General features: G+C 47.4%; 1 protein-coding gene across 1 annotated transcript in view; it reads right to left on the minus strand.

The window, feature by feature from the left end:
* Positions 1 to 18,384, minus strand: part of LOC135827481 (mucin-2-like) — a 130,765-nt gene that overhangs the window by 40,329 nt on the left and 72,052 nt on the right. The window contains exons 8-9 of the mRNA XM_065339974.1: positions 10,163 to 10,309; positions 9,480 to 9,754 (exon numbers count right to left, since the gene is read on the minus strand). Coding sequence (XP_065196046.1) covers positions 9,480 to 9,754; positions 10,163 to 10,309 — 422 coding nt within the window. The remainder of the gene's footprint in view (positions 1 to 9,479; positions 9,755 to 10,162; positions 10,310 to 18,384) is intronic.

Raw genomic sequence — 18,384 nt, forward strand, 5'->3', positions numbered from 1 at the left:
CTTTTTCAATATTAGTTAGCATAACTCCGGCCAAGTTGAGTAGGTGGGAGTGTTGTAATTCGCTTGAGCCCTTCTCATAGCGCACCTTCCTCCTGAGTGCATCGTCAAACTTACTTTTGATCCGGCATTGTAATCTTGAGGAGGTCTGGTTGATGAGCTTCGCGAACCTGAAGCGGTCCAGCACGCCAAGGCTCCGATTGACTTCGTGAAGAACACGGCGGTACTCGAGGAGAAAGTGTTCCAAGTCAGCGGCGGTCCTCTCCAGTTCGTCCTTGATAAAGGCGCGTTCGATTCTCCATGGCTTCTTGGCCTTAACTCTCTGCACCCGCTTCTTGATAGAGCGGGGCGCAACGCCGCACGTAAGGCAGTTCCGTAAAAAGTCTGCATTCTCACGACCACGGATGATCCGGCCCTTGCACTTTAAAACATAATTCAGGTCCTGAATTAGTCGGTGGTCCAGTCGCCGTTTAAAATATTTAAACAGAGAGGTAGGCGAACAAAATTTATATACACACAACAACACAAGGGAGTGGTCTCAAACTGCGGAGAGTGCTCAATGCAAGCGAGGCAGAGCTTCATCACACACAAGCGGAAAAACCGTCAGAGATCAAATTCCATTACACAGTGTTTCACCGTTCAAGCAACGGATCATCAGATGGATCCATCTGATGATCCGTTGCTTGAACTGTGAAACACTGTGTAATGGAATTTGATCTCTGACGGTTTTTCCGCTTGTGTATACACACAACAACAAGGTTGTCAGTTTCATAATACTAAAAGCTTTTCACCCATTTTCATCAGTAGGTACATGGGAATGAGCAAGAACGAAAACGAAGCCAGAATTTATACTGGGGGTAGAGAATCAGCAAGAATATTCTTACGCGCCTCAAGTTCACACTACACTACCATAAGAATGCATGGAGCGGTGGAAAAATGCGGGAAACAACACATGAAGGGAATGCAGTACCAGAACAAACACGTGATAAAGTTGTCAGTCCGGTTGCAGCTTGAACAGTCGCTATACCATGATGATGAAATATCAGCCCCGCAAATACCCCAAGATCTTTTCAAGAAGCTGCTTTTCAAAGCCACATCAGACGTGCAGTTCAGTTTCAATGGCAATATGTACGCACAGAGGGACGGAGTAGCCATGGGTTCACCCTTGGGCCCCGTGCTAGCCAATATCTTTGTTGGATATTTTGAGAACACAATTCCAGACAGTCATTGGCCCCAATTCTATAGGCGTTATGTGGATGACACATTCGCAGCATTTCAAAACCGGAAACTGGCATTGGAATTCTCTGAGCGTTTAAATAATCTTCACCCAGCTCTCCAGTTTACAATGGAGGAGGAGAATAATGAAGAATTGCCGTTTCTTGATGTATTGATTAAGCATTCTTCCACAGAATTGCTCACCACAGTATATAGAAAACCGACGTTCACAGGTCTTTACACCCGCTGGGACTCGTTTTGTGACACTAGAAACAAAATCAATTTGATCAGATCATTAACTTTCAGAGCTAAAAACATCTGCTCGCCATCACTATTATCAGCTGAAATTGCTAAGCTAGAGGATATTCTGTGTTCTAACAGTTACCCACTCAAAGTACTCAAGCGAGTCATGACAAGCGTTCTTGAACCTAGCCCAGATACAGCTTCTGCACAACTTGAACCTGCAACGCGTATTATCACAAAATTGCCGTGGAAAGGGCAAAATTGCATTGCCTTCCGCAAAAAGATTAAAGCTGCAATTTTGAACTGCTATCCTACAGTATCCCCCATTGTAATTTATACAACCAGGCCCGCATTCAGGTCTATCGCGAAGGATGTTTCACCAACTCTTGAAAATAGTAATTTTATTTATAAATATGCATGTCGCTGTGAGCGAATGTACGTTGGTGAGACATGTCAGCGATTTTCGGAAAGGATCAAGCAGCATATCCCAGACAAGCTGTACAAGAAGCCGCCTGACAAACGTGTGGCAACAAGTGATAGCGCCATCACAAAGCATTTGCAGGCGCAACCTGAATGCATCCCGCAAGAACGCAACAGCAGCTTCAGTGTCATCACACCAGCCCGGAACAGCGCGCACAGATTCACACTGGAGGCGCTGTACATTCGCAGTTTGAGGCCAGAGCTGTGTCGACAAAAGAAGCACATCAAGGTGCTGCGGCTGTTCAAGCTGCAACCGGACTGACAACTTTATCACGTGTTTGTTCTGGTACTGCATTCCCTTCATGTGTTGTTTCCCGCATTTTTCCACCGCTCCATGCATTCTTATGGTAGTGTAGTGTGAACTTGAGGCGCGTAAGAATATTCTTGCTGATTCTCTACCCCCAGTATAAATTCTGGCTTCGTTTTCGTTCTTGCTCGTTCCCATGTATCTACTGATGAAAATGGGTGAAAAGCTTTTAGTATTATGAAACCGACAACCTTGTTGTTGTGTGTATATATACATAGATATCTACACTGCACGATCAGGTCCTCACCAGAAATACATCATCGTTCTTTGCAACTCTGAGTTTCATGAAATGAATCAATCATCAGGCAATAGAAACAATCAGTTTGTTTCTATTGCCTAATGATTGATTCATTTCATGAAACTCAGAGATTCAAAGAACGATGATGTATCTCTGGTGAGGACCTGATCGTGCAGTGTGTATTGGCTCTAGTACCCCGTACTATTCAGCACTATTCGCAACGGACGGGATCACCCCAACTCATATACATATATATATTTTTTTGTTCGCCTACCTTTCTATTTAAATATATATATATATAGCATGCTGTCCGCAGATTGAGTATTTCGCTCCTGCTCTTGTAGCAGTTGAGCACTCTTGCGTGGGGTAGTGCCTTTGCTGTTTGCATTATGCAGAGCTCACTGACTTGTCAGTTTGAGCACTCTGGCAAGGTACGTTCGGGCCTGATTGGAAATTTTTATTTCCATTGCTATCAGGTTCGGCCTCATTTTCTCTGTGCTGCGCTGATGAGTTCAAAAAGAACGAAACAGCATGCTGTCCGCAGATTGAGTATATATATATATATATATATATACACTCAGACACAAAGGATCTCCAAGTTTCTCACTGTTGCTACTCTGAGTTTCGTGCAAAAGCACTCTTCAGGCAACTTACTCTTCTCTCACATCAGTATCCCTTTACATACCAGAAAAGACGAAAAGAAGCACCCTAGGTGGGAATCACAGGTGGGGAAAAGAAGCACGCTAGCCAGTCTAGGTGGGAATCACAGGTGAAGATAAATGTGGCAAGTGTGGTAGTGTGAGCAATCGCGCAGGCCGGGTGGTGTGCATAAAGTGAAGTGTGGCAGTAGGATGCATGCACATTAGATAGCAGGAGTTCTGTGTATGTGTAACAGATAGCAAGCGCAGTCTACAGTTCAGGTCACCTCCGATAGGAGGTACTTGGTGCTGTGGCGACATTTTGTGACCAGGCTGCATCTGGTGTTGAGGAGCGATGCCTTGTCACTCTTCATTATGGCGATCTTCTCCGATAGGCATAGGTTGCACCGCTTCGAGGTTCTTTTGTAGGCGCTGGATCTCTGCCTGATTCTCCACGAGATGTTGACGCCTTCACCTGCCTCTTTCAATGCCCATGCATGCTTCGACAATTCTGTGCTGTTTCTGTGTGGGGCATTCCGGAACGATGACGTGTGGTCGTTGAACCGGAGTTTGAACGGGGTTTCGGAGATGCCGATATACTTCTTCCGGCTGAGATTGGAGTCCACTGTAGCTTCGTATACTATCTCGCTGGCGTTGCAGTCCCCGTTGAGTGGGCAGTTTGCTTTGTGTCTGAGTGTATAACCCCGCTCTGTCTTAGGACATTGAGCACTTTTTGCCGACGCAAGAAATACTTCTATTGTTCTATATATATATATATATATATAAATGGCGCTAGAGCGACGGGCTACCTTAATGTCTGTGGTGCCTCCTTTGCACCATGGCTGGTAACTCGGCCTATTTAGCTCGTAGCTGTACTGATGAGGCCTTTATGGCCGAAACAGCTTGCTGTCTACAGCATTGGGTATCACGCTCCTCGGCTTTCGCCTTGTTGAGCACTCTCAGTAGGCTGCTCTAGTGCTGCTGCATCGCGCAATGCCCGCTACTTTTTGTAGTTTGAGCACTCTGGCGCTAGAGCGACGAGCTACCTTAATGTCTGTGGTGCCTCCTTTGCACCATGGCTGGTAACTCGGCCTATTTAGCTCGTAGCTGTACTGATGAGGCCTTTATGGCCGAAACAGCTTGCTGTCTACAGCATTGGGTATATATATAAATATATACGCAGAGCTCACTGACTTGTCAGTTTGAGCACTCTGGCAAGGTACGTTCGGGCCTGATTGGAATTTTTTTATTTCCATTGCTATCTGGTTCGGCCTCATTTCCTCTGTGCTGCGCTGATGAGTTCACAGAGAACGAAACAGCATGCTGTCCGCAGATTGAGTATATATAATTTGGTGCTGAAACGATTATATCGATTACTCGTTACTTACTCGAAAAGAAATAGATCGAACGGTTATTTCGATTTTATCGGCTAAACGAGTAGAATGGTACTTACGCTCGGTACGGGATTTCCCCCCTTTTGGGGGTTGCACAAAGCGTGCATGCACCGAAAGTGTTGCGAGTAGATCTACGACACGAATATGTACATGACTGTACACTTGCAACATCGATAAACGTGTAAAGACACAAGCGCGATTTGAGAAACATCGACGCGATCACCGTCGCCTTCTTTTGAGCTGATTACTTTTCTTACATGCAGCATGCAGGACTGGCAGGCTCAGTATGTGTCTACACTAGCTGCAGGTGCTGAAGTTCCCTCCACGTGCGAGTAGTCCTGAGCTAAAGACAGTAAAGTGGTCTTCAGTTTCATGTTTTCCGTTCTGTCGACGGTTCCCGAACCAGTTTGCTCGACGACCTAGGCCTGGCGTCTGGGCCTATTTTGAGCATAGACAGGAAAAGCAACTAGTTACTTGTTGGTGCGCCTCAAGTCAGCTCATCCGTCGAAATCCGCCGATCTGCACCCCTGGCCGGCTTCTCTGACTTCATCGTCGGAGTCAGCGAAGTCACAGGCGAAGGGCACCATCAGCTCTTGGGTTGCAACCAGTGAGTTGCCTCTGTCTTGTCTGTAATCGTCTGGTCAGTTCGAACAGCTGACGGACTTGTTGCGGGATCATCGGATCTATGCGCCCGCTTTTCGTCCTTGGCGATGTTGGACTCGTAATTTTTTTGAAATTCACAGAATGTACATTGTACGAGTACTGATGTAGTTACAATAATAATCGTTAAGCCGATAAGCCGATCGTTATGGTATAAGCTAAGCCACTAAGGAAAGACGTAATCGTTTCAGCACTAATAATGAGCGTTAGCATGCTAACGCGAGTTAGCAGCCAGCCCAGCGAGCTGGCCCAACCTGCACGCATGCGCGAGTCACGTGGGCACGCGCCCTTCAAAATCCTGTACAATGTCTCTTTCATGTCATTGCTGTTTGGTCTTTCGAGCGTGCAACTTGCGAAACAGGTGTTCCCAAAACAATTTCCTTCCGTTAGACTTTCAAGCTTGCATTCTCGTATCTCTATGTTTCAAATTCAGAATTCAATGACGCCTGTTGGTGCCTGAAACAATGTCGTTTTCTACAGTGGAACGTCGACTGTGGACTGTTAGCTTGCGCCATCATCAAGTTTCCTGAAATGAAGTACCTCCACGCGATCTCAGCGACCCTTGTTTGTGCCTTGAAACAATGTCGTCGTCACCAACCGGCGTCCAGCCTCTCCGGATCGCCTCGCTCTACCTAGCTCCGCCGCCCGCCTACTGCAAACGCAGCGACGGCCGCCACGCAGCACCACCACTGCAACAGCAGGCGCGAGCCTGACGATCGTAATTCGTATCCAAAGAGGCGAGTTTGTGGACTTTGATTTTCTGTTGGAAGTAACAACGGTAGTTGTCCACTGCCGTCACCAACGCCACCCAGCTTCTCCTCGCTCTACTTGGATCCGTATCGACGCTCGCCGCCAGCAGGCCGAATCCTACTGGGAGCCCGTTGCAGTGATGACCGCCATATGCGCATGCAGCACCAACAGCAGGTGAACCTGACTGTCCTATACGGGCCCTTCTCGATCGTGTCCAGAGAGGCGAGTTCGTGGACTTCGATTTCCTGCTGCCCGATACAGTTGCAGTCAGTCCAGCTCCGGCGACGTTCCAACTCCGTAGCCCCTCATATGTTGCTCTTCTGGCGCACTAGCATTTATTTGAATTCGAACTCAGAACTGCGCTTCGTAGGCTGCATGACAGTAGCACTTGAGTTGAGACCTGGACAGTGTTCGCCCTTTGTGGACTCATCAGCGCAGCACAGAGGGAATTAAGCCGAACCTGCTAGCAATGGAAAATAAAATAAATCTCCAAAGCCAGGTTATCAATATCAACTTGTGGCAACTACGCCTCGCGGTGTACTGGAACAGCACGACCCGCCTGCCAGCAGTGCAGCTCAGTGCACCCGCCAGCATTTCTGTGCGCATTTCGTCCTACTCACCAGTACAGATCCGCATCACGTACCGCAACCGTATGCCGCTACTACGAGTACGGCGCTTGCACGTGTCAGCTCCGGCAGTGCTACCTCCAGTGCCGACAGGAGCACCCCAGGGCAAAGTGTAAGGCCTCATCAGTAACTGTGTAAGCACTCAGTTTCTCACTTCTCAAAATTACTGGACTCACATCCTGATCTTATGCTCCGGAGGTATGTTGCACATGGTCGTAATTGTGGGGTTGTGGTAGGTTTCATCGGCAACCACTCAACTAACTGGGATCCATTGAATTTAACACGGTCACATGCTAACCCAAATTATATTTCTGCGCAACGATCCGTTTCTTGCAGCAGGCTTGAAACAGCTGGCCCGTGTTCTTCACCCCCTTTCTCGTCTCTGTGCTCGTCTCTGCAACTATTACACCCATCCCCAAGTCGGGCAACCCCTCCCATCCTACCAACTACCGACCCATCTCCCTGCTCAGTATAATATCAAAAACACAAGAAAGAATAGTCCACTCTCGTCTGTACAATCACATAGCACCGCACTTACCCACATCACACCCCACCTGCCCAACCAGCAGTCCGAAATCCGCGAGAAAGACGGCACTGAGCAGCAGCTCGCCCGTCTCGTCCATACCCTCTCCACTGCGAGAGACGACGGGAAACACGTCAATGGCTGCTTTTTCAATTTAAGCAAGGCCTTCGATCGTGTGTGGCATGCAGGCCTTCTAGCAAAACTCTCCCACTTTCGCCTTTTCTCGAGATCCCTGCCAGCGTCCCTCAGGGATCTGTTCTTGGGCCGCTTCTATTCCTCGTCTACACCACAGACCTTCCACACGCATGCGAGAATCCCAGCACCACCTGTAGCCAGTTTGCAGATGACACCGCTCTGATTTCCATAGCAAGAACTCTTCAAGACTGCACCCGAAACCTACAACAGAGTGTCACAGCAGCTGGAGACTGGCTTCAAAAATGGCACCTGCTGGCTAACACAAAGAAAACAGTCATCCTCCCGTTCTACCACAATAACCGCCCCCCTGAACAGCTACCCCAGATCACCCTCAGGAATAGTCCGCTTACCGTAGCACAAAAACACAAACACCTCGGAATAATCTTTCAGCATGACCTCCGTTGGACGGAGCATGTTGAATACATAGTCAAAAAATCACTCAATATTCTTTTTAGACCAAGGTCAACACTCACCAGTGTATCTTTATCTCACATCTATCAGACATACATACTACCTATATTCTCATATGCGAGCAATGCTCTCACACCGTTGTCCCACACTTCCCTTGACAGGCTAGAATGAATCCAGCAAAAAGCCGCCAGAATATGTCTCGACCTTCCCCTTTACACACACTTAGAACACTCCCACCTTTTGCATCGCATCAAATGGCCAACATTATTTTCACGCTTTAAAGTTAAACATATACTCTTCGCGCATTCTCTGCGCCACAATTATGCCCCACCACATATACTCTTGCTGCATACTGCTAGCAACGTGCAACCTTCGTATAATTTACGTCGCTCTCGTACTTGGCACTTGCCAACTCCGCGGCCTGACCGCTGTCTCCATTCTCCCCTGTACAAGGCCCTTCATTACTTTAATTGCCTGCCCACTCAGCTTCGCGAAATCCCTTCTCGTACTCCCTTCAAATCCGAGATATCCCTGCTGTTGCACAACTCTGTATGCTCGTGTAGCGAGCACCCCTGCCCGTACACTTAAGTACGCAACTCTGTATGCTCGTGTGGCGACCACCCCTGCCCGTACACTTAAGTAGTCATTAACCCCTAGGCCCTGCCCACCCAATTCTTCCTCACTCTTTCTCCTTTCTTACACTATTATCTCTTATTGGCCACTGGCTATCGTGAGAATAAAGATTTGAAACAACAACAAATTATGCTGGGGGTAGAGAATCAGCCAGAATATTCTTACGCGCCTCAAGTTCACACTACACTACCATAAGAATGTATGGAGCAGTGGAAAAATGCGGGAAACAACACATGAAGGGAATGCAGTACCAGAACAAACACGTGATAAAGTTGTCAGTCTGGTTACGACTTGAACAGCGGCAGCACTTTGATGTGCTTCTTTTGTTGACACAGTTCTGGCCTCAAACTGCGAATGTATAGCACTTCCAGCGTGAATCAGTGCGCGCTGTTCCAGGCTGGTGTGATGACACTGAAGCTGCTGCTTCGTTCCTGTTGTTGCGTTTCGTTATTGTTCATTCCCATGTAACTACTGATGAAAATGGTTGAAAAGCTTTTCGTATAATGAAATTGACAACCTTGTTGTTGTGTGTATATAAATTTCGTTCGCCTACCTCTCTATTTAAATAATATATATACACCTGTCAACAAACAATGGATCACTCGTAACTAGTACTTCAGTAGTGTTTTGCTACTCTGAGTTTCATGCACTGTGTGCAATCATCAGGCAAAAATATTCAATATTGTTTGCCTGATGATTGCACACAGTGCATGGAACTCAGAGTAGCTAAACAGTACAAGTGATCCATTGTTTGTTGACATGTGACATTGCTCCCCCCCCAAGAAATTCGATGTTGAGCCCTTTTTCTGCAGCTGCAGGCATAGTCTTATTGAGTATATAAAATTATACTCAACCAGCGGACAGAACTGGTTCGTCCTTTGTGGACTCATCATAGCAGGACAGAGGAAATGAGATCGAACCTGGTAGCAATGAAAAATAAATTTTCCAAAGCCAGATTTAGACCAGGCCCGAACGTACCTTGCCAAAGTTCTCAAACTGACAAGTCGACATATATATTATATTTAGCATTTCCCACCTCTTCGCCACCTCCGTTTGTTCCGCATATGGTCTATCAGCACAAGATATGTGAATGTGAATATCCTCTGCATGATTTCAAGAAGCCATGCAGAACTTCTAGTAGCATGGACATTGCATTGGCTAATGCCTACCTGGAATGGACCAGGTGTAACTGCTGGGACAGTGTTCAAGAGCACTCGTGCGTGGAGCCAATTGTTACCCTGGTGTCCACTTTGCGTGAAGACCCTGACATTTGCAGTGGAAGTCTTCACGTAGACGTTCAGCGTACCGATGTTGTCACCGTACATGTGGTACCAGAAAGAGAAGGTACAGACCTTTGGGTGTAATGTGGTGTAATGTGGTGAGTAGATAATGGCTTTATCACCAGCAAAATTTGGTGGAGAGGCCTCGATATACAGGTAGTGACCTAAAAACAAGCACACATAGCCGTAGAAGTGGAACATGCCTTGTTGTTCGCCCATAGAATGAGTGTATACTCATATACGACCACAACAGGTTCATTCACGAAGCATTGAACATTCATGAGGCCATTGAAAATAACTGACCGGTTAGACAACAATTGGGTGCAAGCTATGAGTAACGGCATGTCAATTCAACAACAAACTAAGCAGTCAGACCTTGCCACAATCGGATACAAAACTGACAGATTTCTAGCATCTGCCGCAACCCGACATTTAGCTCCAACTAGCCGATCTCCATCTAATGCACATGCAACCGTGATATGATTTCTTGTAGATCAGATCTGCCAGCCCATCCTATCATGCCAAACAGTTGGACTCATATCGGGCTGACCCTGGCGACACAAATCACTTACCAGACCCACTTGAATGATCTGACAAGGGACCTGTGTCTCTACTTTCTGTTGCTCCTTGTTTTCTCGTCCAGTCAAATTGATCAATGCTAGTAGCTTGTGTGTAGCCGCTCAGTCCTGTTGTGAAGTCAGCAGTGGATGCTCTGCATGCTGATATACGATAGACATGTATAGCAAACCCACACACATGTTGCAGTACACAAACACGCGTACACGCCCACGAACACACGCACACACACACACACAATTCGTACACACATACTCATGGAGGTACGCACAGGAAGAGGGTACAATAATAAATCCTAAGACTCTTCGAAATTTGCGTCCGTTAAGGTCCATCCGCATACGGACTATGATTATGACTACGACTACGACTACGACTACGACTACGACTACGACTACGACTACGGACTATGATTATGACCGCTGGCAGTTGTCGGATGCAGGAAGGGGGATACGAGTAGCTGCTAGTCAGAACCGCCGGAAGAAGTTTTTGATTGGTCCGGTAGTGTCATGACCTGTCATACTTCATGTTTGATATAGCGGGTACACATGCCCATCAACAATAGGAAACACGTGTTGATGGCCAAAAAACTGGTCCGGTAATAACTTGCCCAACCGGACCGTCGTCGTCGTGGTCGTGGTCGTGGTCGTGGTCGTGGTCGTGGTCGTGGTCGTGGTCGTGGTCGTGGTCGTGGTCGTGGTCGTGGTCGTGGTCGTGGTCGTGGTCGTGGTAGTGGTAGTGGTAGTGGTAGTGGTAGTGGTAGTGGTAGTGGTAGTGGTAGTGGTAGTGGTAGTGGTAGTGGTAGTGGTAGTGGTAGTGGTAGTGGTAGTGGTAGTGGTAGTGGTAGTGGTAGTGGTAGTGGTAGTGGTAGTGGTAGTGGTAGTGGTAGTGGTAGTGGTAGTGGTAGTGGTAGTGGTAGTGGTAGTGGTAGTGGTAGTGGTAGTGGTAGTGGTAGTGGTAGTGGTAGTGGTAGTGGTAGTAGTAGTAGTAGTAGTAGTAGTAGTAGTAGTAGTAGTAGTAGTAGTAGTAGTAGTAGTAGTAGTAGTAGTAGTAGTAGTAGTAGTAGTAGTAGTAGTAGTAGTAGTAGTAGTAGTAGTAGTAGTAGTAGTAGTAGTAGTAGTAGTAGTAGTAGTAGTAGTAGTAGTAGTAGTAGTAGTAGTAGTAGTAGTAGTAGTAGTAGTAGTAGTAGTAGTAGTAGTAGTAGTAGTAGTAGTAGTAGTAGTAGTAGTAGTAGTAGTAGTAGTAGTAGTAGTAGTAGTAGTAGTAGTAGTAGTAGTAGTAGTAGTAGTAGTAGTAGTAGTAGTAGTAGTAGTAGTAGTAGTAGTAGTAGTAGTAGTAGTAGTAGTAGTAGTAGTAGTAGTAGTAGTAGTAGTAGTAGTAGTAGTAGTAGTAGTAGTAGTAGTAGTAGTAGTAGTAGTAGTAGTAGTAGTAGTAGTAGTAGTAGTAGTAGTAGTAGTAGTAGTAGTAGTAGTAGTAGTAGTAGTAGTAGTAGTAGTAGTAGTAGTAGTAGTAGTAGTAGTAGTAGTAGTAGTAGTAGTAGTAGTAGTAGTAGTAGTAGTAGTAGTAGTAGTAGTAGTAGTAGTAGTAGTAGTAGTAGTAGTAGTAGTAGTAGTAGTAGTAGTAGTAGTAGTAGTAGTAGTAGTAGTAGTAGTAGTAGTAGTAGTAGTAGTAGTAGTAGTAGTAGTAGTAGTAGTAGTAGTAGTAGTAGTAGTAGTAGTAGTAGTAGTAGTAGTAGTAGTAGTAGTAGTAGTAGTAGTAGTAGTAGTAGTAGTAGTAGTAGTAGTAGTAGAAGTAGTAGTAGTAGTTGACCCAGGTCAAGTTGGGCGCTGCAAGAATTTTGGAAATTTCGATTTGCATGATGTTGGTGGATCAGAGGTGCCTCAAGGCCTTTCTGCTGGTGATCCGCCGGCCTGGAGTGGAAGAAGAGTGCAGCCTTCTCGATCGGGTGAGTCCGCTGCTGGCCGGACCGGTGGTGTGCCTCGCGAGGTACGGGCGACTTTGGTATCCAGGCCCCCGTCATCGGCCGCCGAACGCTCGGGTGCGGCACCGGCGCCTGAGGTCGCTGGATCTTCCCAATCTTCTGTGTCTGCGACTGCGGTTCCGTGTGGGGAGTCACTACGGGTGGACTTGCCTGTTCCTGTGTGCTCCGGGATGGTTCCTGATTGCGCTGCCGCCCCTTCGCCCGTGGGTGCTTCTGCTGACCCCACTGCAGCTTCCCGGGTACCTGCGTCTGCAGCGCCGACCTCTGTGGGTCCCGGCTCGTCTCGACAGCCTCAGTTTGTTGATCTGCCACCCGAGAGATGTGATTCTCCAGAACCTGATGGCTTTTGGTCGTTGCCAACAGACGATATAATCATTTTAATGGACAAAACCCATGCAGAAATAGTCAAGTGGCAACGGAATCTATTTATTATACCTTTCGGGGATGAGGGTCGTCGGTTCGTCAAAGAACTAGCTCGCCTGATTGGTCTTTTCAGCGGCGGAACTCGCGACGGAGCTTTTGCATGGTCGGCTGTGGTCATTGCTTGCCATCTGATTTTGCAGCGGCCTTTTGTAGTATCCAATGCCTCTGACAACAAGAAATCGTTACGCAAGCGTCTTGACTGGTGGATATGCGGAGACATGGCGGCATTGCTGCGTGAGGCACGGTGCATTCAAGCCCATCTACCCAGATCAACACCTGGCAAAACAGCAGCTAATGGTCTGGATGACGTCGAGTTCGCAAAAATGGTATACAGCGACCGCATTGGAACAGCTGCTCACTACCTGGAGGATGATGGTGGTGGTGGCGTACTCCCGTTGGACAAGATTGTGGGTGGCAAGTCGGTACTGGAATTGTTGAGAGACAAGCATCCTGTTCCGGCTGATGCAGAACCAGAGATTCTACTCGATGATGAAGCCACAGTCCAGGAGAATGTGCTGTTTGATTCAATAACACCAGCTCAAATCCGCAAGACCTGCATGATTATGAAGGGGGCAGCGGGTCCGTCAGGCCTTGACTCCGCTGCCTGGCGTCGGATGGCCTCAATGTATACATCAGCTTCTGACGACCTGTGCTCGGCTCTGGCTCGTGCTGCCAAGCGTCTTTGCACTGAGGCAATTGAGCCGCGGGATCTCCGCTCATTCCTGGCAGCAAGGCTCATTCCATTGGATAAGCAGCCTGGGGTAAGGCCTATAGCCATCGGGGAGGTGTTTCGCCGCGTGATAGGGAAAGTGGTCATGTCGGTTATCGAGAGGGATGTGGCTGCGGTTACTGCTCCTCATCAGCTGTGCGTCGGCGTCCCGTCGGCTTGCGAGGTCGGGGTGCAGGCTTTGACCGGCCTCTATGACCGCGAGACGACTCAAGGTATTCTGCTGGTGGATGCGTCCAACGCCTTCAATTCTCTGAACAGGGCCGCGGCGCTACACAACATTCCAAGAATCTGTCCTGCCGCTGGGCGAATTTTCATTAACACCTACCAGGCCGACATCCCTCTATACCTCAATGGCGGAGAGGTCATTTATTCCCGGGAGGGTACATGCCAAGGGGATCCTCTTGCCATGGCGTTCTACGCTCTCGCGACTGTGCCCCTGGCATCTCGGCTGTCGCGTCGACTTCCAAGCACCAGCCAGATTTGGTACGCGGATGACGATGCCGCAGCCGGAGAGCTCCTGCCGCTGCGTGGGTATTGGGATTGCATCGTGGAGGAGGGGCCCCGGTATGGCTACCACCCCAATGCCATGAAGACGGTTTTACTCGTCCGTCCACATTTAATGGAAAGGGCCCAGGAGGTATTTGCCGGCACTGATGTCCGTATCCGGAGCGACGGCGTTCGTTACCTTGGCGGGGCCATTGGAGACCAACAGTTCCGAGAGAATTTTGTGAAGAGCCGTGTTGAGGAACTGTCCACATTGGTTAGGCGCCTTGCTGGTCTGGCTGTCACCCAGCCTCAGGCGGCCTTTCGCGTCTTCTCTGCCTCTCTGCAGTCCCGTTGGACCTATCTGCAGCGTGCAGTCTTTGTGGACCCTGTCCTGTATACGCCACTGGATGACGTCATCAACAAACATCTGCTGCCAGCATTGACAGGCCATCCTCTTGCGGCTGATGGTGTACTCCGTCAGCTTTTTGCAATGCCTGTGAGGAATGGAGGGCTGGCTATCCGCATTGGCAGTTTGCGTGCGGAGGCTGAGTACCTCCTTTGCCGGACGTCGATAATGCCCATGGTGGATTGCGTGCTGACTGGTGCTGTCGATGGTCCTGATGCTATCGACGGTCCTGTTGCCGATATCATCGCTGCCTCCAGGGGTTTGGCCACGCAGGCTCGCCGGGAACGCCGTGCGCAGCACAATGCTGCATTGGAGGAGATCAGGCCCGCTCTGACGGATGAGCAGCGCCTACTAGTGGATGTCGCGGGTGACGGCGGTGTGTCAACGTGGCTGGTTACGCCTCCATCGGCTTCATTTCCTTTAACTATATTCAACAAGTCTGATTTTCGAGACGCATTGTGCCTGAGGTATGGCCTGCCGCTTGATGGCATATCATTATCCTGTGTTTGTGGCCAAGACATGTCAGTTCATCACGCCCTCACGTGCCCAAGCGGGGGATACCCTACCCAGAGACATAATGAACTTCGCGACCTCCTAGCGGACGCACTCGCTAGTGTTGTTTGCGATGTCGAGATTGAGCCACCGCTGATGCCGCTGGGTGGTGAAGCCGTCTCTGGGGGCTCAGCTGACGGTGCTCGTGTGGATATACGGGCTCGTGGCTTCTGGACCAGGCAGCAAAACGCCTTTTTTGATGTACGGGTCACGCACCCAAGGCCGTCTTTGCTGTCTGGACCAGAAGTGTCGAGGCAGTTATCCCAACACGAGCGTCAGAAGAAACGTCAGTATTCCGATCGAATCAACCAGGTGGATCGAGGATCGTTCACTCCGCTTGTTTTCGCCACCAGTGGACAGTGTGCTCCCGAATGTGGCATCTTCCTCAAGACCCTCGCAACACAACTGCACCATAAGAACTCGGACATACCGTATCGTCTCATCATCAGCCACTTGCGCTCGAGAATCAGTCTATCTCTGATGCGGTGGCAGATTACTTGCTTCCGAGGGTCACGTGCATCATACCTACGCAGTGGATCCGGCATTGGCCGACATTGCTTTGTAACGGAGTGCCGTACATTGGCTCATATGCCGCGCTGACGGGCATCAATGGACTTGCCATAATATTGTCATTGGTTTCATTCTGTCTCAGAGTGTTCTGTTGTATTTGTTTTCGTTTTAAAAGCGTTTGAGCGGTTGGGTGAATGGAAACGTCACCGTACTGGTAGTAGCGATGCTTGGATGGTGTTTGCGGGTTTGCTCTTTGTTTTTGTATTCCCTAGTTGGCTTGATTCTTTTATTTTATTTTATTTTATTTTCTGATTGGATTTTCCTATTTATTTGATTTGATTTTTCTTGAATGGATTTGTCACCATTGCTTTTCTTGCTTGCGCTTTTCAGTTTCTTCTTTCTGATACCCGGTTTGTTTTCAAATAAAGGCGAAGTTCAGTAGTAGTAGTAGTAGTAGTAGTAGTAGTAGTAGTAGTAGTAGTAGTAGTAGTAGTAGTAGTAGTAGTAGTAGTAGTAGTAGTAGTAGTAGTAGTAGTAGTAGTAGTAGTAGTAGTAGTAGTAGTAGTAGTAGTAGTAGTAGTAGTAGTAGTAGTAGTAGTAGTAGTAGTAGTAGTAGTAGTAGTAGTAGTAGTAGTAGTAGTAGTAGTAGTAGTAGTAGTAGTAGTAGTAGTAGTAGTAGTAGTAGTAGTAGTAGTAGTAGTAGTAGTAGTAGTAGTAGTAGTAGTAGTAGTAGTAGTAGTAGTAGTAGTAGTAGTAGTAGTAGTAGTAGTAGTAGTAGTAGTAGTAGTAGTAGTAGTAGTAGTAGTAGTAGTAGTAGTAGTAGTAGTAGTAGTAGTAGTAGTAGTAGTAGTAGTAGTAGTAGTAGTAGTAGTAGTAGTAGTAGTAGTAGTAGTAGTAGTAGTAGTAGTAGTAGTAGTAGTAGTAGTAGTAGTAGTAGTAGTAGTAGTAGTAGTAGTAGTAGTAGTAGTAGTAGTAGTAGTAGTAGTAGTAGTAGTAGTAGTAGTAGTAGTAGTAGTAGTAGTAGTAGTAGTAGTAGTAGTAGTAGTAGTAGTAGTAGTAGTAGTAGTAGTAGTAGTAGTAGTAGTAGTAGTAGTAGTAGTAGTAGTAGTAGTAGTAGTAGTAGTAGTAGTAGTAGTAGTAGTAGTAGTAGTAGTAGTAGTAGTAGTAGTAGTAGTAGTAGTAGTAGTAGTAGTAGTAGTAGTAGTAGTAGTAGTAGTAGTAGTAGTAGTAGTAGTAGTAGTAGTAGTAGTAGTAGTAGTAGTAGTAGTAGTAGTAGTAGTAGTAGTAGTAGTAGTAGTAGTAGTAGTAGTAGTAGTAGTAGTAGTAGTAGTAGTAGTAGTAGTAGTAGTAGTAGTAGTAGTAGTAGTAGTAGTAGTAGTAGTAGTAGTAGTAGTAGTAGTAGTAGTAGTAGTAGTAGTAGTAGTAGTAGTAGTAGTAGTAGTAGTAGTAGTAGTAGTAGTAGTAGTAGTAGTAGTAGTAGTAGTAGTAGTAGTAGTAGTAGTAGTAGTAGTAGTAGTAGTAGTAGTAGTAGTAGTAGTAGTAGTAGTAGTAGTAGTAGTAGTAGTAGTAGTAGTAGTAGTAGTAGTAGTAGTAGTAGTAGTAGTAGTAGTAGTAGTAGTAGTAGTAGTAGTAGTAGTAGTAGTAGTAGTAGTAGTAGTAGTAGTAGTAGTAGTAGTAGTAGTAGTAGTAGTAGTAGTAGTAGTAGTAGTAGTAGTAGTAGTAGTAGTAGTAGTAGTAGTAGTAGTAGTAGTAGTAGTAGTAGTAGTAGTAGTAGTAGTAGTAGTAGTAGTAGTAGTAGTAGTAGTAGTAGTAGTAGTAGTAGTAGTAGTAGTAGTAGTAGTAGTAGTAGTAGTAGTAGTAGTAGTAGTAGTAGTAGTAGTAGTAGTAGTAGTAGTAGTAGTAGTAGTAGTAGTAGTAGTAGTAGTAGTAGTAGTAGTAGTAGTAGTAGTAGTAGTAGTAGTAGTAGTAGTAGTAGTAGTAGTAGTAGTAGTAGTAGTAGTAGTAGTAGTAGTAGTAGTAGTAGTAGTAGTAGTAGTAGTAGTAGTAGTAGTAGTAGTAGTAGTAGTAGTAGTAGTAGTAGTAGTAGTAGTAGTAGTAGTAGTAGTAGTAGTAGTAGTAGTAGTAGTAGTAGTAGTAGTAGTAGTAGTAGTAGTAGTAGTAGTAGTAGTAGTAGTAGTAGTAGTAGTAGTAGTAGTAGTAGTAGTAGTAGTAGTAGTAGTAGTTTTTACCGCTGTGGAGTTGCCCAGTCTGCTCCAGTAGTTTTTACCGCTGTGGAGTTGCCCAGTCTGCTATTCCTACATCCAGCTGGTGTCGTATTGCCTGGCGAACCGGCCATTGTGCTGTAGTTTCGGTGCCTTCGCCTTTGGGCCGTGGGTGAGATGGCTTGCTGTGTTGTGCTTCGCGGCTGAGTCACAGTGAGTGTTTTCCCACATGGTCTGTGGCGAGTGACATGCGAGGTGCTCTTCACACCTCGCGTCTCTTCGCCCGTGCTGCAGGCTGCATGGCATGTCACGGCGTGGGGCGTCGGCTGGGCCCTGTTGCTCCTGCAGCAAGAAAACTGGAACGTGCGGAGCATGTTCGTGCAATAGGGATGGACGATGCTGTTTCAATTGCTACCCAGGTCAAGTTGGGCGCTGCAAGAATTTTGGAAATTTGGCTTTGCATGATGTTGGTGGATCAGAGGTGCCTCAAGGCCTTTCTGCTGGTGATCCGCCGGCCTGGAGTGGGCGAAGAGTGCAGCCTTCTCGATCGGGTGAGTCCGCTGCTGGCCGGACCGGTGGTGTGCCTCGCGAGGTACGGGCGACTTTGGTATCCAGGCCCCCGTCATCGGCCGCCGAACGCTCGGGTGCGGCACCGGCGCCTGAGGTCGCTGGATCTTCCCAATCTTCTGTGTCTGCGACTGCGGTTCCGTGTGGGGAGTCACTACGGGTGGACTTGCCTGTTCCTGTGTGCTCCGGGATGGTTCCTGATTGCGCTGCCGCCCCTTCGCCCGTGGGTGCTTCTGCTGACCCCACTGCAGCTTCCCGGGTACCTGCGTCTGCAGCGCCGACCTCTGTGGGTCCCGGCTCGTCTCGACAGCCTCAGTTTGTTGATCTGCCACCCGAGAGATGTGATTCTCCAGAACCTGATGGCT

Source organism: Sycon ciliatum, chromosome 11 (assembly GCF_964019385.1).
Source record: "Sycon ciliatum chromosome 11, ocSycCili1.1, whole genome shotgun sequence".
Classification (NCBI taxonomy): Eukaryota; Metazoa; Porifera; class Calcarea; order Leucosolenida; family Sycettidae; genus Sycon; species Sycon ciliatum.